At 36.8% G+C, this 24,002-nt stretch overlaps 1 protein-coding gene across 1 annotated transcript in view; it reads right to left on the bottom strand.

The window, feature by feature from the left end:
• Window positions 1–24,002, bottom strand: part of LOC129226247 (intermembrane lipid transfer protein VPS13C-like) — an 86,793-nt gene that overhangs the window by 11,984 nt on the left and 50,807 nt on the right. The window contains exons 19-27 of the mRNA XM_054860848.1: window positions 22,038–22,140; window positions 21,258–21,317; window positions 21,090–21,152; window positions 17,003–17,139; window positions 15,276–15,471; window positions 13,818–13,893; window positions 12,917–13,002; window positions 9,952–10,075; window positions 7,944–8,067 (exon numbers count right to left, since the gene is read on the bottom strand). Of these exons, the coding sequence (XP_054716823.1) occupies window positions 7,944–8,067; window positions 9,952–10,075; window positions 12,917–13,002; window positions 13,818–13,893; window positions 15,276–15,471; window positions 17,003–17,139; window positions 21,090–21,152; window positions 21,258–21,317; window positions 22,038–22,140 (969 nt within the window). The remainder of the gene's footprint in view (window positions 1–7,943; window positions 8,068–9,951; window positions 10,076–12,916; window positions 13,003–13,817; window positions 13,894–15,275; window positions 15,472–17,002; window positions 17,140–21,089; window positions 21,153–21,257; window positions 21,318–22,037; window positions 22,141–24,002) is intronic.

Raw genomic sequence — 24,002 nt, forward strand, 5'->3', positions numbered from 1 at the left:
TCTTTATACCGTAAAATTGGTTTGGTTCAATTCCATTCATTTAGAAAGCCACAAAAAAATCTACATTGAAACGTAATAATTATGCTGAAACGTAACAAAAAAGCGAAAATTATTATAGAAATCTCATCTTTCAACGAGGCTATGAGCAATTGTATGTGACTCAAGTTTCCAAAACAGGTGCCGATCGATGCACCAGTTAGTCAACTATCATGGAATAAATTTTCATAAAAATCGGGTAAATTTTTAATTTTGGACTTTTGGCCAGGATTTTCAGTCAAATACTCCACTGTGCGGCGTTGCCCGGGTGTTTATTAATGCAACATACCACTCAGATAAATATTTGGATGGATTCTATCCACATGGTCGTACAAGAATTACATCAATCCGTTTTTCAGGTACAAACCCTCAAAGAACTCAAATATCACGAAACGTTAAGCATTTACATAAAAAATTTTTAAATAAAAAAATAGAACCGACTTCAAAAACTGCAGCTGGAAATCGCTCAAAAAAGTAAAAAATAATTTCATTCTTCGAGCAACATCTATGATACTTTTTGAACATAATTTTTAAAGTCGGCGCAAAAATGATAGAGGGAATGATGTGTCACCATTACTCATTATAAGTTCATCAAAACTTACATTTGTAATTGAATTATGTTTAAGTATGATTTTACCGACTGTTTTTGCGCCGACTTCAAAAATTATGTTCAAAAAGTATCATAGATGTTGCTCGAAGAATGAAATTATTTTTTACTTTTTTGAGCGATTTCCAGCTGCAGTTTTTGAAGTCGGTTCTATTTTTTTATTTAAAAATTTTTATTTCATTCTTTTTAGAGTAAATAAGGTAGAAGACGAAAAATTCCTCTGCATGCATGGAAAAAGTAAGAGCGAAAGGTACAATATCTGTGAACTTACATAATAGGAACATAAATAAAGCGACAAATCATCTACAATGCATCATATTTACACAATTGGAAAATAAGTGAGACAGTGGATAATGAATATAGAAACAGCCACAGCTCGTCTTAAACATTAAAAAATCAAAGCAACGTGGTAGAGATCTTTTTGAGAACATATTGAACATCCTTCCATACAATATTGTGCATATAATCAAAGTAATACGATAGGACAGTAATTTTTATATGTAGTTTATGAAACAGCAATGCACGGTGAAAAACAAAATTAATGAACGTTGGTTACCCAGAAACAGTCAATATAAGTGCCTATAGCACTTTGAGGGGGAAAAGCAAAAAATTATTACTTACTTAATTATGAGTAGTATTATTGCACAAGAATATATAAGGCACAAGAAGAAATTTTAGTCTATATGAAAGAGAAAACTTAGTTGCAAATGTTGAAATTCTTTGTATTTACATATAATGAGTATAATTCAGAGGACGATGTATAAATTTAATCACAATGAGTGTTTAACATAAGCATAACTAAGCAGCCAGATGCGGTATTCAGTTAAGCAAATTTAAAACAGATGTTCGTACTGCACATGAATATGCGCTTGACTCATGGTAGAGAAACGTCGGAGCTTGTTGCGATTAGCAAATAATATGATTTTTAAAAAAAATGAGAAGTGTAGCTACAGTTAGCTTGGATTTGATTATGAGGTAGGTATGATGTCGGATCTCTTGAAAAGTTAAAGCAGAACTTCACGGAAAACAATATTCTTCGTGAACACTCTATTGCACCGATTGAGTTTTCCTTGCTTCTTTGTATCCAGCACCAAAACTCGAACACAACGCTTGGATGTTGCTCGAGAGAAAGCAACGTACAGCATTCCATGTGAGAATACGGGCTGAGGCAAATATATCCCTACTTTTCGAAGACTCTGGCCTTGGGACTTGTTTATCGTCATTGCAAAGCCAAGTAGGACAGGAAATTGCCTTCTTTTAAGCTGGAAAGGTAAATTGCTGTCAGACGGAGAAAGTGTCATCCTTGGAATGAAAGCTCGTGAGCCTTTTGTGTGGCCAGTCAGAATTTCGGCATCAATGACATTGGGCATAAGTTTCCTAATAATCAAACGCGTCCCATTACACAGCCCTGCTGTCGGATTTAAATTTCTAAGCAGCATTACGATGGCTCCTTCTTTCAGGTTAAGAACATGTGGTGGCATTCCGGAGGGAGTTAGTGTATTTACAAAATCAAGTTGCAAGTTGTTTTGTTCATCTTGATCGTCAGAGATGATGCTGTCTGCACTGAAGTACGTTTTAATTCGTCCTGGAAGTTTTTTCAAAACCTGCTCGTTTAGTTTTAACGAATCTTCATTCTTAGGGCACAAAATAGCTTTTTCAGCTAAAGTTTCCAGGTCGATGACGGATGATCCGAAAATTTCATCGACAATGGACTCGTGCACCACACATTCTTCGGGAATTTCAATTACATCTTTTCCCAATTGACAATCGTTGGTCAAAGCCCCATTGCCGAGATGTAAAAGCCAATCTCCGAAATCTTGCTCATTGACCTCAGTCCTCATGTTCCTGATGAGTGAAAATTGCCTGAATGTATTCCAAAGAGGTGAGTTCTTGAGGCAGGATTCTAATATAGTGGTCCTGTTTGCATGTATTGCAACAGGCAAAATTTGTCTCCAATCACCTCCGAGAAGAAATACCTTTCCACCGAAAGGCAAGTCTGTACCTGTCAAGTCTCTGAGTAACCGGTCAACCGCACTCAAAGCGTGGTGGGGAGTCATTGTACACTCGTCCCAAATAATTAGTTTTGCCGATTTCAGAAATTTTCCGTCTTCCGTGTTGTGACGAATGTTACAGGAAGAGTTATCCAAAATGGGTACCGGTAGCTTGAATCGGGAATGGGCTGTCCTGCCACCGTTCAAAATAATCGCTGCAATTCCAGTCCATGCAACGGGAACTGCTATTTCTCCTAATCCTCTGACTGAGTGTATTATTGCGTTAAAGAGGAAAGTTTTTCCTGAACCTGCAATAGCATTCACACAAAATGTTTTTGGCGATGCATTGTCAACATTTCGGATCGCAAGCATTATGGCTTCAAAAACGGAACGCTGCTCCGGATTCAACATTGCTGACAGTTGCTCTCCCTCTTTCTTCTCCGTTTCAACATCGTAGGAATCTGTGCTGACATATTCGTGTGAGGTGGTGGGTTCTGGAAATCCAACGCGTGTAAGGGTCATGTTATGAGCATGAAGATGGTCTGCTATGTTGTGCAATGCGAGGTTTATACTCTCCTGCACAGCAGTATTTGAATGAAAGTCCTCATAGAAAGAAGTCTTGAATTCTTCCCAAAGTTCCAGGGGAGATGCCTGGTTGCAAAAGACACAGATGAATGAAAATAATTGTCGTAATTTTGCAGGCATTTGAAATTGACATGCTTCAAGTAAGCAGTTTCGCCACTCGCCATCATCTTCTAACAAGTTCCTAGCACGACATGCCTCCTTGAAAGACTCCATCGTGACGCCATCGAAGGTCCACATACAGATAAATATTGGCGTCGGGATCTCTTGTATTCAGTTCAAACCAAGCAGTCAGCATCGTCTGTCGCTGAGCTGCTCTTTCCAGGGCTTGACGTTCTTCATCATCGTAAAAGTATACGGGTTGCATGTGAGGCAAATGAACAGGCAAGCGAATAATTGCATGGGACTTATCGTGCATTTTTTTCTCAAGGAGTCGCCACATTGCTTCTGGAGCAGATACATATCTGGCGTCCAAAAAGGTCTTAATTTCATCCCATGAGACAGAACCTTCACCGTTTTCCTCGAAGACGACTTTTGCACAGTCGTGGCCCTTGTAGACATACTTAAAAACATATTTTATTGACTTGATGGAACTGCATATTTCGAGATTGATATGGGCGTTATATTTTTTGGTGAGGTACGGGTTGTATGGGATGATCCATCTGTTGTCTACTACATTTCCGTTGAGTATAACGTGGTTTCCGTCGTCCCGACGTCGATACATAGGATAACCATTGACACTGTCAGCCGTGACTGCTGTGAATGACTTAGGGTACCCTTTTGCGCAAACGCCGTCAGTTATGCATGGTGAATTGGGGTTTAGTGCCCCGCATGGGCCGTGAATCATTGTTGATTTAACGATCTCATGTAGTCGAGGATCCAGCGTTTCATCTGGCAGTTCTGCCGACACTATTAGGTCGATTGTTTCTGGGTCACGTATTTTATCCTCTTCTGCTAATATTAATAGCAGGTGCATATGTGGCAGTCCTCTTTTTTGAAACTCTATGACATGAATATCTGCCACAATTCGCCCGAAAATGCCTTCCTTTTGCAGATCTTGGAGGAGAGCTTTCTTTTTCATGTCAAAGACTCGGGCAACCAAGTCAGGAAGATCATGCGGCTTTTGTCCAGGAAAAAGGTTGTCCCGGATTTCTTTCCACTTCGGGTTGCAAGTAAAAGTCAAAAACAAGTCCGGCTTGCCATAGTCTCTGACTATCGACATGGCGTCTTGATAATTTTGCTGCATTGCTCTCGGACTCCCGATGAATGTCGAAGGAAGGATGACAGTAACACCCGCTCTCATGCCGGCTTCAGTAGCGAGGGCATTTATGTGGTCGGCAAGTCCCAGGTACGATTCCACTCGTAGAGTCTTTTGGTTGTGCCGAATGAAGTTCAAACGGTTACCTTCGACTTTCACGTACGAATCAACTACATATTGTTGCATTAGTTTCCCACCATACAAAATAGGATTGAAAATGTCTCTCTTGACTGATAGGCGGGAATGTAAAACTGCAATTCAGTATAACCTTGGTTAGTGTTAAAGCCTTTTTCACCAAGGGGGAAAAACAATGCGTAAGTCATAGGATCACAGTTTGGGTTGAGAGTATTAATTCTGAATAGTTCTCGGTGCTTTGGATACATACATATGTCTCGATTGTTTGGTGGGATGCCATCGGAGTTTTTGAAAATCATTGCAACTTCGTTACTTTTTGGAGCATTATATCTCCCTCTGTGTTGGTCGGAATCAAGTCTATGGTCACTAATGAACATTGTCACTTTCGAAGATGCCTCACGCCTTTCTTCCATAAAAACTTGCTGTTCCAACTCCCACATCATTTTATAAGCAGCTGCAAAAGGGTTGACTCTTCTAAGGATCTCGTCCAGTTTTCTCATTAATTCTGGATTGCATTCCGAGTTTTCCGAGAGTTCCAACCTTTGGCGAGTTGCTCGATCGGAGTCCAGCACGTATAATTGGGCGTATTTTTCTGTAGTCGTTTCAGTTGGGTGTAGATGAGAAGTCCTGTGGTAAACTTGACCATGGATTCGGAAGCAATATGCTCCTCGTCCTGTAGGAGGAGTTATTTGTGCACCCATCGAAGCAAATGAGAGAGCACTGTTGTAGGACCTTATGTGTTTTTTGAAATGAGATGATAGTTGATCGCTACCGTCTATCAATCGTTTCAGCTCCGTGGGATATGCTGAAACTGATACAACTAGTTTCCCATTAAGGCAGCAGTGTATATACGTTCCCCTAGTGTTCTTTTCAGCTCTGAAATACAACCCACTGCATTTCAGACAGACGTTGTCTATAGTCCCGCAGTTGTGCTCTTCGACAGCAGAGCCGGCTGTCCTGGCTGCATAAAAAGAGCTTCCTTCAGTAAAACTTAGTCGACGTCTTCTTGCACGCTGTGCCATGGCGGATAACCGACTACTTCTATGCTCTTCAGTTTCTTGTGCTCTTCTGTCGTGATCCCGCTGTGCCATGGCGGATAACCGACTACTTCTATCCTCTTCAGTTTCTTGTGCTCTTCTGTCGTGATCCCGCTGTGCCATTCGTGATAATCTGCCACTTCTTTGTTCGTCCGTTTCAGAAGCTCTCATTTCACGTCTTCTGGCTGCCTGCCGTCTACGGGCTGCATCGCTTGAAGCAGAAATACTTCGTTTTCTTTAAGGCATTGGAAAAGCGAAAATACGCAAATCAAACTAAAGATATATCTGATCTTTGCGTCTTGAATCCTTCTTGAATCTTATTAATTGAGATCATTGTTGTGCTTTATAAAAATTTCTATTAGAACTAAATGTAACGTAACGTAAAACTACGTAACGTAAACGTAAAACTAAATGCATATTAAAAGGTCAGAAAAATAGCAAAATGGTTAACATAATTTGGAGACCAACGGCAGTAACACATTCATGATGACAACTGAAAATCAATGGAAGTTGCCAAAACGCAATAAACAAAAGTTACGTGTAAGCAATTAATAGTGTGACATTGAAACTAACGACAACAGCATTAATAATTTAACACTCCCTCCAATTCTGTTCGCGATTGAATTTACAGAGCAAATGAAAAAAAGAAAAACAAATCCAAATATATGAAAACAAATGATAATACTTCAAAATTATACTGCGATTCATCGATACAAAAAAAAAAAAAAAAAAAAAAGAATTTTGGCTTTTTGAATTGAAATTATGTTTTTCGCAATCACGAGTGTGTGTGTGTATGCAGCCGTGTGTGTTTTTGTAGTGTGCTAGTTTTTGTGTGTATGTAGGCGTGTGTGTTTCTGTGTGTAGGCATGAGTGTGTGTTGTGTGTGTGTGTGTGTGTGTGTGTGTGTGCCAATGGCGTATTTAACAATCAGGCTTGAACAAAAAAAAAAAAAAACAGCAAAATTTTGCTGCAGATTACGGCAAAATAATCGAAAAGTAAACAACTTAAACACCCTGATTACAGGAAAAGCCTTAAAACAAAAGCCTAATTTTATTTCTTTATATTCGAGAAAAAGAAATGGCAACAGATCTTTCATCTCAATGATTTTCTTCACGCTGTAAATTTTAATAAAAGCGTTCATCCGGAAAGTTGAGTTGAAGCACTGAATAATAATTTGAATGGAGGAAAGCCTTCGAAAAATATGGATTTTATTTTGAAATCTAAGAGTCATAATTAATAATTTCTAATTGATATCTCCGCTAATTATTATCGGAGGATTATGTTAAATAGCCAAACATGAAGACGGGAAGATGACGAATCCATCGATACCTGGTTCGATGGTCAGTTCACTGTCGTTCGGGAGAAGAAGCTTGGACATAGATAGATAGATAGATAGATACTCAGATTTTATATGTATAAGATGCTACTTCAAGTCAGCTTTGACACAGAATAAAAGCAAGAGCACTATTTTAAGGCTTGAAGAGAATCTGTATTTTGAAATATACAGGGTGTTAAAATAATCAGTTATTCAACGTTTTGAAGCACAAAAAATGCCAATTACAGTGTAATTGGCATTTTTTGTGTTTCAAAACGTTGGGTAACTGATTATTTTAATTTTCAGCACAAAGGTATTTTTTTGTTATATTGTTATACAGGGTGTCCTGAAATAGACTGATTGTCTTCAAAAATTTATAACAGCAAAACGGTTAATGATTTAAATAATAATAATAATAATAATAAATCTTGCAGAAAATTCATGTGGTGGGCCATAATTTAATTTGTCCCCTAGAGTTCCAAAATTTAGTTCAAGAATTTTCCAATAGATGGCGTTACAGACCCTAAGACAGTAAATCAAAGAAAGATAGAACATTACATCGTAGTTTTTCGAGAGAAAAAATTTTATAAACAATATTGCAATATTTTCAAAATGTCTACCACCGGCTGCAACCACATGTTGCAATCAGAGGAAAAACCGGCGAATTTCAATCCTCCTTTTTTTGACTTAAAGGCTTACTATCTGCAGCGCCATCTATTGAAAAAGTTTTGAACTAAAATTTGGAACTCTGGGGAGAAAAAATTATTTTCTGCCAGAATTTGTTTTTTATCATTAACCATTTTCCTGTATATTTCCTTTGCTTCAACTAGTTGACCAATCAATTAATTGCGACCGGATTTGATGCACAGTTACAAGAACGGCAATGTTTATCAAGAACGTCTAACAAAGGCATTCGGTTGCCCTAGTGATAGAAAAATCAGCGTTAACCTGTCAAAAAAAAAAAAAAAAAAAAGAGTCTAACCTGCGAATGCCGTCGAAAGCCATGCTGACCATGTCCATCACTCCTCCAGCAGGTTTGGTAATGAGTCCCAGTAAACCTTTGCCAATGCCTCGGAAGAAACCTTCCAACCCTTCTTGTTGACCACCTGTTGAAAGAAAGAAGATGCCTTTAGCCGGGAACAGACATCATTGTAGCTCGCTCTACTCTTAACTTATCCGTGAGCGGATCGTATCGTTTGGGGACTATCCGCTTTGCGTAAAAATCATTGGATTAACTGTTTCTTTGGCTTTATATCCAGCGCCTAAAACCCGCCTATTAGAATAAATAAATCATTATTCGACTCCTTGTGAAACACCTTCTGATCACTTATTGCAAATAATATTAATATGATTATTTAGGTGTTCATTAACTATTAATTATGGAAACAAAATGTGTGAAATAAAACCCATTCAATTGGGTGAAATACTGGTCATTCTTTAAAATAGTGCATAAGTTTCCATTTTCTATATTAAATTCGATATCAATGAATGAAGTAGTCCCAATTTAGTTCTAAAATTCAAAAGGTGCGTGAAATTTTTCCGCTTCCAGTCTGATACACCGAGATTTACGCCATTGAAATATACGATATTGAAACATAGCAAAAATGGTATATCTCGAAAACGGGAAAAATAGTTCCCACTATGGGATTCAGCGCCCTCGATTTTTTTTTTAAGAAAAAAAATTATAAAAAGTGGAACATAAGTGGTCGATAGCAACAAAACTATCCATGGAAAAACAAAAAGAAGAAAGAAAGAATAATCGTTTTGTCTTGCTAGAAAGTGGGCGGTAGTAGCTGTACTTTGTACACTTTGTTGGCCCTAATTTGTTCTTGTCCAAGCCAAGCACAAGCAAGTGATTGGGGTCGCCAAATGGCGCAATTCTTTGTTTATGTTTAGTCTGACTTTTACGTGAATGAAGTTTAATAACTTTTTTAACTTAAAAATTGTAATTCACAGAAAATCGACCAAAACTAATTAAGACAATAAATAATAATTCAACTTTTAATTCAGCAGAGTAAGAGCCTTTTTATGCCTTATTCGGGCTAACTTAAAAGTTGACCTTCGAAGTTCACTGAACGCGGCAGATTTTGAATTCGGAAAACTAGACTTCGTAAGTAAGATGTACAGACATTACTAAATACTTAGCTTTGGACTTGTTTTCTATTCTATATCTTTGAAAATTATTTCACGAGTTTACATTTTTTGTGCCTAATAATTATATTTTAATCATCCTATAGATTTACACTAATGTTTTTCCATGAAAATTTTCTTTCGAAATTCTTGGCTGAATGTGGATTTTTATTTTGAAGCTATACTTCATTGAGGTACAATTTTAGAAAGAATTATCGCACACATACTTCTTAACTTTTTTTAGCTGCTCCTTTGAAAAATATCTGTCGATATAGTAAACCAAAAACATTTTAACCTAGATACTTTTGCAACTATAAATATACCTTTTTTTTCAACTTTAAACAAGAAAAGAAAAAACTTCGAAAACTAGCTATTTTCAAAATTATCGTTTCTACATTTAAAAAAAAGTTTGTGTCGAGATATCATCAAAAAAGTTTCTTTACTATATCCACATGCATTCTTTGTACACTTATAAAAAATGGAAGCATATACAGTGGACTTGTGCTACAACGCGATTCGACTTACGCAAAATAGTCAATGACGCGAGCTTTTTACGAGTACCGAATTTTAGAGCCGACGCGAATTCCTCACCTGAAAATATTCTTTTCCAGTTCTAAAGAAGGACTAAAATACCATTTCAGCATGTAAAAGTATCTAAGCTTTTCCTTTATTTTTTAAAAGATACATGTCAAAGGAAACAAAGAGAATCAAAACCGGTATTTACTATGCAGACGTGGAGCACGTTCCTGTACTCCTGAAGCAAATAAGATTTTAAAATATCGGGGACAAAATGATAAAGGTCTACCAGGTGATGTATCGAGGAGTGGTAGAACGATACTGTACTGCATTGAAAAACTTACCAGTGATGGGCTGTACGACGACCCCCGAGAGCCCGAGACCCACTCCTAAGACAAACGTCCTGGCAGCAGAACAGAGAGCGAACGGGAGAGAATTGGAAGTCAGCTGCATGCGCTGTTGTCTCTTCTGGAAACAAAAAAAAAATAAATAAATAAATAAAAATAAATAAATAAAATAAATAAATAAATAAAAATAAAATAATTTGAATTCTGAAATTTTGAATTCAAATTCTGTTTTTCGCAATCACGAGTTGCGATAGGACCCTACTCATTGGTTACTACCTTACTCACCTGTTTCTAGAAACGGCTCCTGTCAATTCTCTTGGGCGGTTCCGTGTGTACAGTTGTGTATGTGTAGGCTTGTGTGCGTGCGTAGACCTGTGTGTATGCACGTTGGTGTGTGTGTATGTGTGTAAAAGCGCGTGTTTGTATATGTGTGAGTGTGTATGAGCGTGCGTGTGTCTGGGACATAGACCGCATAGACGCCACCGACCAGGAGCAGCGGCTATCCGGAGGAGTCACGTCTGCAGAGGGCGGTGAGGTTGAAACAGGAACCGGACATCAAGGACGGTCAAATGAAAACAATTAGCAATCGTAACTGTTAAAAATACTTCAGAGGTGGTTCTGAAGAGAAAATATCTAATTGAATGTGACTCGGCTGGTGCTGCTGCTTGATTGTCTAAAAAGCGGTTAAGTAGCTGTTTTGGGAAGATCCAGCAAGGGAATTTCGTTTTATGTCGCTCAATAAAACAACGGGCCGTAGGTTGTGTCCCACTGGCCTACAACATTGGAAAAACATTTTACATTGTTAGCCATATTATTGGACTCATTTCAGCGAAAACCATGTTCCTTTGTGTTAACAGTTTCAAACAACTTGGTTTTAATTGAATTCATTTAGTTTAAGTTAGCCCTAATTTCTTTTTAATAAAAGAAAACAGAGTTTACTTTTTCTGATCAGTGTATTTATCAAAACCTTTTTCATTTATTCTTTTTTTTTCACAGCAAAGGAGCCGAACTATTTTCTATTTCAACTTTACTCTCTATTTAGCGCTTGATTATTTTCAGGGTTAACAATATTTGCTTAGTTACAGGGCTGGATGAAGAAGTAGAAGGACTGAATTTCTGTGACGCGCGAATGGAATGGTGGAGGGCGGGGGCGGGCAACCCGGGCATGGTAGTGGAGAGCCTTGCAAAGATACCGATATTTTTTCCAGCCACCTGAGAACGAGCACTGATTTTCGAGAACCTATTTTAAGAAGTGGTTTTGCGATTCGAGATTGAGAAAATCTCGATCTATCAAATCCTGTGTCAAACTCGGGAGAACCGCGACGAAGACCCGTGGAACGATTAAAGACGCTTACGTAGCTGCTTCTTCTAGGCGCTCAAAAGGGTTAAAATAGTCCTCGACAACGCACCGTGCCACACTGCTCTGGTAGTGAAGGAATTTGTGGCCAAGCACAGGGTTGCCTCACTCCCCCTCTCCCCCTACAGTCTAGGTCTGGCACCGGCAATCTTCTCCTTACTGCCTCGATTCAAACGGAACCCCAAGGTGCCCCATAGAAGACATCCAAGGGGCTGCGATGGCACCTCTGAAAGGGACCCTGGAAAACTAGCACCAGAAAGCGTACGCGCAGTGAGAATTGCGTTACACTCGTTGTGTTAAAGACCAGGGTTGCTTTTATCGAGAACCACTATGGATTTGTACTGATTACTTTAATAAGAAAATTTAAATTACTTCAGTCCTGCTACTTTTTGATCCCACCCTGCTGTACACAGAAAACTTGTTGATTCGTGTAAAGTTTTCGCGAACGAACACTCTAAAAGCAGTGTACTTGGAGTAAAACTGTGCAGTAAATGGAAATAAATTGTGGAGTAGAGAAACATTTGATTTGGAAATAATATATTTGTTGACGCAATGCTTTCATTTTCAAAATATTGTGACTCAAACTGAAGCTAACATTGATGAAAAAAAAACTGAAAGCGACAACGACAACTATGCAGGATTTCAAGTTGCACCGCTCTCCACATACTCAGTGGCTTTGTTTCGTAGAAAACAAAATCAAAGTTTTTTTTTTTTTTCGAAACCAGGAGTATAAATAAATGTATTTCTCAAAAAAAAAAAAAAAAAAAAAAAAACCAGGAATGAGAAAATAATGCAGTTAAAAGCAAACTAACCTATTTCTTTAGTACTGTACATAAATAATATGAAAACAAAACAAGTAGGTGTGAATTTTCATGTTTTTTCCACGGACCTGTTTTTAACGAGCATTCTGTTATAACGAGGAAATGTCGCGGTCCGTTCGCACTCGCAATAAGCGAGGTGCACTGTACAAAAGTAATGGGTTTCAGCGAGTAAAGAATTTGTTGAAAGTCACAGTAACATTAACAATAGTCAGCTAAAATACCATTTTGCTTTTTGTTCTCAACAAACCACACAGGTAAGTAAAAATAGACGTTCTGTCCCATTTTTTTCGCCTCGGATAAACGGTCGAAAACGACATCGAAAGAAGTTGGACGGGTAATCGAGAATTGCCCTGATTGTTTCACAAATATCATAGCTGGATCCTTTTTTTTTTATAGATAAAAAAATTATTTCTTCTGAAAAACGCGTATTCTTCACACGATAAGGCACAAATTTATTCAATCAAGCCTACTAGCAAAACTAAAAATAACTATTTCTAATTTGCATTTCAGTATGAAATAACACAGATAAATACAGCTAATATGTTTTCTTTGTTATTCCCTCTTTTTTTTTTTTTTTTTTTTTTTGGACAGCTGAAGACTAAAGTTTGATTACAACTTCAAGCTTGTAATTTGTTCTAACAAGAACTTTTCTGGTCACTGTAAGCTCTTATTGTAAAATTTACTAGTGCTACAAACAAGTCACTAATGTCATATTTTCAGCGTAGACGATATTTACTCTCCTTAAAACCAATAAATTTCATAAATAGAAAAGCAAAATTCGTACCTTTCGATAATCTTCGTCAAAAGTCAGAACAGAAAGCGTTTGGCCGAGAGATCCTGTGACCAAAGCGATAGCTCCAGTAGATCCACCTAAGATTTGACCAAAAGAGTTTGTCACATTAGTCACGTAATTTCTTGACAAAAGACATTTAAAGCAGAGGTGAAATAAATACTGCTTATGCACTTCAATGTATTATTGTTTGTTGATGCGATAAAGTAATTGTTTACTTTAAACTAGAATAAAAGTAGCCTACTACTTTGTAAAGTCTGACGACGAAAAATGAGTCTTGACTCCGTCTCGTTTCAGAATTGCCCATTTTCGTAAAAGGGAGATATGGGGAGGAAAGTTGGAACGGAATTTGCAAGTGCGTCATTCGTTCTAGAGATTGAATGCGTCACCTTCGAATTTAAGAAAACATCTAAATAGGTGAAACATTTAAATTTTGTGTGGTCAAGGCATATGTTTAATTGGACAGGTCCCACTCTACGTAAATGAGTGGGTCCTGGTCTTACTTCTTTTAGCAGCCATTGGTCAGATACATCAACGCCCCCGTTAATTAATTTCAATAAAAAATTGGAACGAGTAGGGTTGCAATAAAGAATGCAAGGCTTGTCATTTTTACTTTTCCGCCAACTCAATGTAATTATTGCCGCAACTTAAATCTTCCAGGTCTTAATAACTACATAAAGAAAATATACTAGGAGTAATTTTTTTTTTTTTTCATAACACCAAAATGTTACTAAACTCCAAAATATAGCACACGTTCTTTCTTTCTTCTCTGCTTATTTTAAGGAATGGACTTGTTTTCTCAATTGTTCGCGGTCGGACTATATCAGTGAGGAAAAGTCATGATAAAGTTACTAGTTTCAGGAAAAACAAAAGAGCATCTGTGAGTAAAGCTTACCAATGACGTGGCCTAATAAACTTTGTGCGCCTCGGGCCAAACTCTCAGCAAATTCATCTGGTCCTTTAACTGAACCCTAAATAAATTTAGGAAAGAAAAATAATGCTTTTATTAGAGAGGCCAAAAATATAATTCTTAATCTGTTATGGTAATGACTGTAAAAATATTGAGGTTAAAAGTAGGGAAATGAGGGTCATTTAAGGAAAAACATGAACTGCTTGACTAATTTATACACACACGCACAAAACTTTAACAGGGGAATGTGGGGCAAAGTGAACTAGTCCAAAACCTAACTGTCCAAAATCAGCGACATGGCAAATGTGGTGCACCAGGGGCCACAGATGACAGAGGCGCACGACGGCTGCGGAGATGCGTTCGGGCAAATACACGAGGTACCGTTGAGCAACAGATCATCCAGATGAACCATGGGGCCTACGAGCAGTGTCTCCCAAACTACTGTTCAGAAAACGTTGCTGCGTTTGGGACTCCGAAGCAGATGCTGGGTTCGTGCACCTATGCTGACTGATGTTCATCAACGACGAAGGCTGGAATTTGCACTCCAGTACTGCAGCTGACGTCAGCTGAATGACGACAGGTAGCGTCTTCCGATGAATCACGTTCTTTGCTCCATCTGACAGGTGGCCGTTGGCTTACAAGGTGTGAAACCTCTGAAAGCAAACATCCTGCAGCAATTGCCGGAACGGTTCAAGCTGGATGCGGAAGCATTATGGTCGGGGGAATGTTTTCCTGGTATTCTACGGGTTCACTCATCATTGTGGAAGGCACGATGAAGCAATACAAGTAGCATCTGTCCTTGCAGATCATCTCCACCCTTATATGCACATTGTTTTTCTTCAGGATGATGGCATCTACTAGCAGGACAATGCTTAGTGCTATACTGTTGACAGTGTACTTGCGTGGTTCGAAGAAAACCAGGAGGAGTCCCCTGGAAAGCAAACTCACCTGACTTAAACCCAATCGAGAATCTGTGGAACCATCTCGGTCGGGTTATTCGCGTCATGGATCCTCAGTCTCGTAATCTACCTCAGCTGGCCGAGGTATTGGTGTTGGCATGGCTCAACGTAACAGTGACCACCTTCAGGATCCTAATTTACTCTCTTTCTGCACATCTCACAGCAGTCCGCTCTGCGAAAGGTGGTTGTTCTGGCTATTGACAGGTGGTTACATTATTGTGACTGGACTCAGTAATTTGGCTTGAATATTGACGCATAATTTAAATAACTGAAAAAGTAGCAACTTATTTTTTTAAAAGGAAACAAAAATAACAAAGAAATAAAACATACATGAAAGCAAAGATTACACCAAACTAAAAATGCTAATCCCCTAAAAGAACGATTTTCAAAGATAATTAAGTCATGATCCCCATTGATCATGATGGTGAAATATGAAGTACATTAATATTCAGCATTTCAACAGAATTTCAAATAGAAAGCTTACCAGGTAAGGTTCGTAGAAGAAATCTCCTAGGCCACGAGTAAAGTCCTTAAGAAGGCCGAATGGGTTTCCAAGGATGTCCAAACCCAAGACCAGGACGTAAACTTGCTGTACTAATTGAGATCTGTAATGACTCAGAGCTTCTGACCATAGTTCAGATGGTTCCGCTAACAAGCATCGACGCTCGAAGAAAGCTAGCCTGAAAAAAAAAATAAACCATTCAGTTAAAAGATCCTGATTAGCAATTATATCACCTGATTTATGCATTCAGAACGAAGCTAAAACGAATTCATACGGTAATTAAAATTTTGGCGAGGTTATTGAAAATACATTTTTGTTAAATTTTGTATTAAAACAAGTAAAAAACATACTATGTACTTGCAGTAATCAATATCACATGAAAAATCAAAATGACAAACTAATCCTAGAACAGTTTTTGTTCATTGAAAGTAACAAAAGTAGTTTTCGGATTTCAAAAGTATTCTCGATTACGTCATATTTTTCAGCAAAATACATAGTGTTGTTGTTGCAAATCTCCGGTGTTTAGCAGCGCTAAACCAGGTTTATGAAATTCGTCACTCTCAAAAAATCCAACACCAACATTGGATCCGCCAAAAAATCCAATCTTGAAAGTCCCAGACAATTCTGTATATGTTCGGGGGTGGCCTGATGGTCGGCACACTTCACACAGGTTGGAAAAGTCTTTTTTCCATTGCAATAAGTCAATGATTTTAGGTGTCCACTAATGAGCCTAGTGATGGTCGTCTGATCTCGCCTACCACACTTGAGAGATAATGCACCTCCCGGGCACTTTGCCTGGTACCAATTATGGGTAGGAGGGACAGTCCAGGAGGACTTTGCATCTCTTTTAGCCTTAGAAAATAGCTCCAAGTAAGTCAAAGAATCAGGTGTATATAATGGCTCACCAGTCCCTTTTTTAGCCAAGATATCGGCCATCTCGTTACCGTGTACATCAACGTGAGATGGAATCCACTGAAAATGCACCTCTCGAAAAGAAGAAATATGCTCCAGTTTGTTAATAATAGAAACACCAGTACCATCACCCACTTTATGCCAATTAGAGAGGTACTGGATGGAACTTCGGCTATCTGACAGAATCCAAACGGCTGAAGAGCCGGGAGAAGACAAAATTGAACCGAGCCCCTCATCGATAGCAATAAGCTCGCTTCTAAAAACTGAGCAACAGTCTGGATTTCTTCTGCTTAATTTTGTTGCACACCCTTGGAATAAAATATAAACACCTCTACCAGAGCAGGTTACGTTCATCCTTACTACCATCCGTATACATTATAATAGAGTCCTCGGGGATATTGTTTATCACTTCTAAAGCCAATTGTTTCAAATAAGCCGGTGTATCTGATTTCTTGTTCACCAGGGAAGGAAGATCCGTGTGGAAGTATACTCTGTTTAAACTAATTGAGGGATTAATGCTCTGTTTCAAACTATGCAGAATTACATTTTTTGGGATCAAGTTGTCTGAGTCAGCCAAGCTTAAAGGGCTATTTTTCTTTAATCTTTTATTGTTGGTTCACCCCAACAAGAACTCAGACGTTCGATTCTGGGTCCCATAACTGGTGAGCTTTGAGAAATATTTCACCAAATTAGTTTTTCTCCTAAGGCTGAGAGGTTGCAGATCGGCCTCATATAATACTATCTCATAGTAAACAATTCAACTGCTAATTGTTGGTTATGTAGCCTACAACACCTACTTGATTTCAACGTCCTTGACTTCAGTGAGTGTGGCCCCCACCGAGTTGAGGAGAAGATCTATTGCGTCTCCTTGCAAGGAAGGAGCTCGAGGGTTGGCCTTGTGAACGATCCCCCTCGGACTGAAGCTGAAGTGAATCTGTGTTGGAAAAAAAAAAAAAAGAATTACCAATGAAAACAATCAATTTTTATTATATGCATAGAGATGAAAACGGTCGGAAAAACCCCGGAAAATTTCGGAAAATCCATTTTTTTTTCGAAGGGGTTTATTTCCACTCCGGAAAAATTGAAAAAATTTTTTTTTCATCATTTCAGGAAGTTTTAAGTGAAGTTTTTAGCAAAAAATGATTAGAAATTTCTCATACTTAAATTCCCTGATGCAATTTCCTCCCTCCCCCCCTCGTATGTTAAAATACTGTCATACTGTCTAACTTTGATAATGCAAGGTGTTGTATGATAATATAATTTGCATTTGGATCAAAAAACATTTAATACTTTTTGCAAAAAAAAAATATCCTTTGTGAAGAATTTATTTTCCTTCTTCATCAAACTTCATAACTTTAATCACAGAACTATGTTTCTGCTGAATGTGCGAACCAAACGTACAGGATGCAGCAAAAAAAAAAGCCGGCAAGCAATTTTTCTTGTAACTTTATTAAAAATAAATAAATTAACAAAACAAAAAAATAATTTGAGGAGACGTTTAGCAATCAATAAATTAATTGGTTTCAAACTGGTCGCCATTTGAAGCAATACAGAGGTAAAACTGCTTATTGAAATTTTCATTCAAAGGCCGCAAGTCCTGTAATCAATCCTATATCCTATAAAACAATTGGTTTAGCTAGTGCAAACTTACGTGTAGTTTAGGGCAGACCTTTGACTCTAAAACAGGCCATACAGTGTAATAAATGGGGTTGAGGTCCATCGAGTAGAGGTCCACTCTAGAGGGCGATTCTCGAAAAAATGTCCCGTGCGTAACACTAAGTTTTTTATTTTATTCAAGTAACTATTAATTAAACATGGGATTAACTGTTATGCTTTGATAATATATTAAAGCATGCATTATTCCTCAGTAGCATTATTTTTAAAAGGCCTTGGTTAGCTGGAAAAAATTAAAAACTTAGCGTTACGCACGGGACATTTTTTCGAGAGTCGCTCTAAAGATGATATCATGTCAGGAACAATGCGCTTTGCACCACTCTTGTCTTTTTGGCCGTATGAACTGGTCGGGAGTCAAATTGAAATGTCTAGTCTACGTTGCTATGCTTAGGTGCTCTTAGGTCCAAAGATGTACAATAACTTCTAAAATGTCCTGCTGGTACATTTTTTGATTCATTTTATGGCCCTTATCCACAAAAAAACAGAAATTTTTCGTCACTTGCACTGCCGATCCTAGCAGATGTGCAACGCGTGGACCGCACACGGTCGGCCAAGGTAAGGGGCGGCCGTAAGCCGCATACATTTCTATTAATCAAGCAAGATTTCTTAAGAATTTCTCACAACAATACATTAAATAAGTAGAATAGACTTATTAAGCTGAATTTTAAATCTTATTAAAGAATCAAAGTAAGAGCTGTAAGTATGAGCTGGTTGAACGGTAAATCAGTGAAAGGTATGGTCTTCCTGCGTGGGCTTGCGGCCCGTCTCCAAACGTTTCTGGCATCTTTGGAGTCATACGAATGCCTGATCTTTTTGGAACTCGTAAAACTTCTGTTTGAGCTGTTTTTGCCTTTGGTCGCACTTATCGGTCACAAATTCCCCATCTTACGAACGACTTCTCTAGTGGAAACACATGAATATTTTTCTCTGAACTCACTTTCGGACGACCTGCCGATTAACTGGTTCACTGTTCGTTATTGTACATTTTCCGGACATCGACTACCATTTCCAAGCCACTTGAAGCAGCATACTGCATCAAATACTGTTTGCTAAGGCACAACAAGCAAACAAACTGTCGTTCTAATTGGTAAAACAACTTTAAAATAGCAGGTCTTTTGCTTAAAAGTGTAAAAAACAATACATAAACTAGGAGATATATTGTAAATTATTTTCTAATAAAGTGGAGACATTAAAAATACTCATTAAAATGAAGTTACTTTACTTCCATTCGACAATGCAATCTTTTTCCGAGGTTTTTTTTTTTTTTTTGCCGTACCCTATATGCTGCCGTGCTAAGCACGAAAGTGGAATGAATCTGCATTTGAGCTCAAGCTGAGATGTTGTGTTTTGAGGTTTGGCACTTCCATACATTTGATTCAGGTGTCTTTTTTTTAGAATTTTTTTAACAAAATAGTTTTTGGTCATATGACCCTAAAACATTTTATTTACCAAGAAAAATACGAAATAGAGAAAAACTTGGTTATAATAACTCAGTTTTGTTCAAAAGTGCAGGTATGACTACTTTTACTATTGTGCTTATCACGGCCGTATGAATAAACTGAAACTCTAGTTTAAGTTCAGCTTTAAAAACCATTACGCATTTTTGGTTTGGGGTTTCTGTTGGAAAGAAAAAAAAACCAATTTAGTTTTGATTTGGACTTAGACTGGATTGGAAAAAATCAAAACTCAATAGCTTTCATTTTCAGACAGTAAAGTTACATTACAAGGAACGGAAATCATACTTATTTTTCTTTCGAACAATATCAATCATGTTAGAAAGTCCAAAATTACAATTAGTATTTCGAATTTCAAAAGCAATTTAAAAAAGAAAATTTAATTTTTAAGATTGGACACACCTTATCCAATATTATTGGTTGACCGACGACTTGACTTATTTCTAGTATTTGACCAAGAAAGCTCTCAGTTATAAAACAAAAAGTTTTTTTTTCTAATTAAATTTATATTTATGTGTACTTCTGTCAAGCAGAAAAGGAAGATGATTGGATTGCATACATCTTCTAATGCTTAATCCTTTGTATGTTCCCAGAAACACAGAAGAAATCCTATTTAAGAAATCCAATTTTTATTCATAAAAAATCAATTTTTCTTTTTTTCCAATTTTCCCCCCGAAAAAAACCGGTTTTTTCCACTACTTCAAAATTTCCGGAAATTTTACATCTCTATATATACATCACATTTAAAAAATCCGCATAGCCTGGTACTTACCACCAATCTTAATAATTCTTTGATTATCTTAATATGGCAATTTCTTGCAAAAGTTTTCATTGTGCACATTATTAAATTTAACTGTTTTATTTCAGAAGAATTTTTTAAATTTTCGGATAGTTGATATATATTTTAAAGTTAAGATTCATGTGGAAAGAACTCCTTCCGATACAAATTGTAACATCGTTTCATGAAGACTGTTGATTTCGCAATGAGTGACAGCATTATAGGAAAACAAATGTTGGTATGTTACACCAAGTACTAGTGCAAATTCACTGGAAATAAAAATAGTTTAGTACAATATTTTATGATAGCAATTGTTGCATCAAACTGTAGTGAAATCAGGTGTCGTTCTTTAAAGCTAGCAATTGCTACTGTTTTTTTTTTTTTTTTGGTGCAGCATCAGAGGTTTGTACAAATGATCCCCAAGAAAAACGAGGAAAAACGTTCAATGAAAATGAGAATAAAATATGACTAAACATACTTATAGATTTTGATTACTTCCCAGGATGAGTCAATCTGTCTCCGCAATTTATTTTTCTATATATATTACATGAAGCAAAAGTTTTGATGGTTATTCAAAGCACTGGGAATTCTCTAGATTGGCATTCTCATTTAGAAACGCTCTTTAAAACTTGCATACAAAGTGACAGAGATGGACTAAAATCCAATGGCGACTATTTTGGTATAATTACACGGGTTTGCCAGTGCAACGGAACTGATCTCTACAAACCGTTGCTATGCTCTAGTCGGTCAAAAACTGAATGATATTTTGCATACGTCATTCTGTTCTTCTTTTGGCACATGATCTTAGTTGATTTAAGATTCATTGCAAAATTAACCGTTACATTTAATTACTATTCTAAAAAACTGCCAAATTATTTCGAAAAAGTGTATTGAGCATTGAATAATGCTAATGTGAAACGGAAGCTATTTTTTTCAATACCTTGATCATTTTTTTAGATAATAAAAAGTCGTACTTACCACAATGGGAGACAGATGGACGTATTCAAAAGACACTCCTTTCCTTCCACGATGTTTGTGGTTCTGAAATGAATATCACATGGTCAAACTGGTTTCTTTTGATTATGAATGGTCAAATAAATACATGATCAAAAACTTAATCATTTGCTATGAAATGGGAGAACATACCAGTTCTTCACTATATAATGGAGCTTGAGCTATTTTCAAATTTTCTTTCAGTCTGGTTGCCTGTTGAATGAAATGTATTAAAATACATAAGAAACATTCCCCAGAAAATGAATTGTAAGAAAAACTATTCAGACAAAAAAATTACGGAGGAACAAACATATACTATGCCATTTTAAACTCATTTCCAAGACCACATTTTTCGATAAGAGTCAGTCACAAGGATAGGCAAAGATAACGGCCAGTCATTTCTTCATAGTGAATCGATTATGATCATGAAGAGAATATTAATAATGTTTAGCAATGTGTCAATGGAAATGAAACCTGAAGTGTTTTGTATCAACAAATTGTCTTATTTGTTTACAGTCCTTTCACAAGGCACTGTAAATTAAATATTTAAAAATAATAAAAAAGACTAACTGAATGTATAACGTCTGGCAAAAAAAAATAACTCTAGAGAAAAAAAAACAAGTAAACAGATTTCTAACTTGCAATAGAAGAATGATTCTAAATACTTGGACATAATCATTTAAAACACTATCACCGTTTTCAATTTGCAATAAAAATCAGTTTAGTGTTAAGTTTTCAATAAATCTAAATTTTTCTAAAATCAAAATTTTGTTTGCAACTTCTATCAACATTACGAAGCCAAAAGTTACTTTTTTTACCATTTTGTAATGCAAAAGAGATAACATACCATATCTCATTAAAATGGTAAAAGTTTTTTCAGAAAGTTCTTTAAAAACAGCTTGTATTTTTATATACAAAAGAAATAAATTTTACCTCATCAGACTGGCTGGCGAACCTAGAGTACATGTCGTGAATTGAGAGAAGAAATCCTTTGTCTAAGTTCAGGTGCATCTCTTGTAACAGTACTTTCCAGAACCTGCGGAGAAATCATCATTCAGTCAAAGCTTTCAGCTATAAAAAGCATTCATACTAATACACTATTGAAACAGAACTGAACTAAAACAAGTAACCGGATTCAAAAACCATGTCCAGTAAAGCATTCAACATCAACATTTGTTCGTAGTAAAGGAATATTGTAACACAACCAAATTTTGACACAAGTGCAGATTCTTTCAATGCTCATACTATTATGAATATTAGAATGAACCAGATTAATGGTTCATTTAACTCAATACTTCAGAGAAATGGTATTTTTAACTCATTTTCGACATGCAAATCTCAAATAAAAAGATGCTGTTGTTTTCGGGCAGATTTCGGAAGTGGAGTATACTCTGAATTTAAAAATTCTAAATATGAAATTCAGGAAGGAGCATTTTTTAAAAATCGATTAATGTTTCAAATTGTAAGAAAATGCATTAAGTTCCTTGAAACCATTTTTTTTTTTTTTTTTTTGCACGTTAAAAAAGCGCAGCAGTGAAAATCAGAAATCAAACATTGGTTTATTGACACCGAAGATTGAACATAGTATATTAGAAGGAAGATTTTTGCAAAAAAGTTATTTAGCATAGCTGCCAATATTTGAAGAGAAAAAATCCAAAAGATTATTACAGTGTTTCGCCATTTTTCATTGCTATTCAGGGAAATGCGGGGATTTTTTTTCATATCATTTCAAGTATACAATGAAATGCAAGTTTTAACATCTGATCAGCTGAGATGCTCAAAATCCAGGAGTCTCAGGAGGAGGAGAAGTTGGATAGAATGATTTTAGGTTTGAGAATCCATTTTCTAAAATAAAAAACTTCAGGGAAAGCATTAAATCACTAGAATATCACTATCCTTATCAGATGGCTATGATTGTTTTTTAAAACATTAAAACAACGTGCAAGCGTTTTTTTTTTTTAGATTTCCATTATTATTTTGAGTAAAAAATTACAAAATGATTCAACAGATGGTTCTTAGAAACAGTTTGATGATTGTGTCTGTCCTTTGAAGACCCTGAAACCTCATTACTGTCCTCATCTTTGCTTAAATATTCCAATGAGAATAACGCGCTGACGTTCTCAAGTCATAACTCGATTCAATACGTGAAAAGTCTTAACTAGGCTAAATTTCGTGATGCAAGACGATAAAAATGTCATTTTGTTTTTGGACATTGGGCTGAAATTTTGTTTACTCTTACTTATGATAGAATAAATTGGTTTCTTGGTGAATTGAAATAATATCTAAACTCTTGATGAATAGCTTCGTTTGGAAGGCGGATTTGTTCTTCTTTTTTGCCGTGAACGAAATATATCAGGTGAACATTCACAGTTCGGCGTTTCTCCATGGTACTTCATGTGGTCAGAGTTTCTGACCACATGTGAGACATCTAATTTTGGGAGGGCGGGATCACTTAAATTGTTGTTTCAACTCTGTTATATCGAACTGATGTGTTTAAACATTATAAGAAATAGGGGGGACCCATCTTCCAAAGGAATAGTTAGTAATGTCGCCTGCACTATTTACTGTGTGCACCTTTCATTTTTAATAATACGCCGAATGCATACATTGTTTACTCTTTGTTGTTACCCATCAACCTGGGGTATTAAAGCTTACAAAAGGTTTAAAAGGTTCCGACGGGCTAGATCCTCGCAAATGAAATCCTGTTCGTCGCATAGCTGCCTCCATGAAGTAAAAATACAAGCAAGAAGATGATCAGGACTTGTAGGAAGGGAACAGGAACAAGGAGAGAAAAACTTCTTCCCGTTTAAAAACTTTATACACGTAAAATTTGCACTAGGGAATCGATCCATGGCCGATAGGTTTAGCATTAAGTGGGTGCAGTCCTCTGACCAAAAG

This window comes from Uloborus diversus, chromosome 7, assembly GCF_026930045.1.
Source record: "Uloborus diversus isolate 005 chromosome 7, Udiv.v.3.1, whole genome shotgun sequence".
NCBI lineage: Eukaryota > Metazoa > Arthropoda > Arachnida > Araneae > Uloboridae > Uloborus > Uloborus diversus.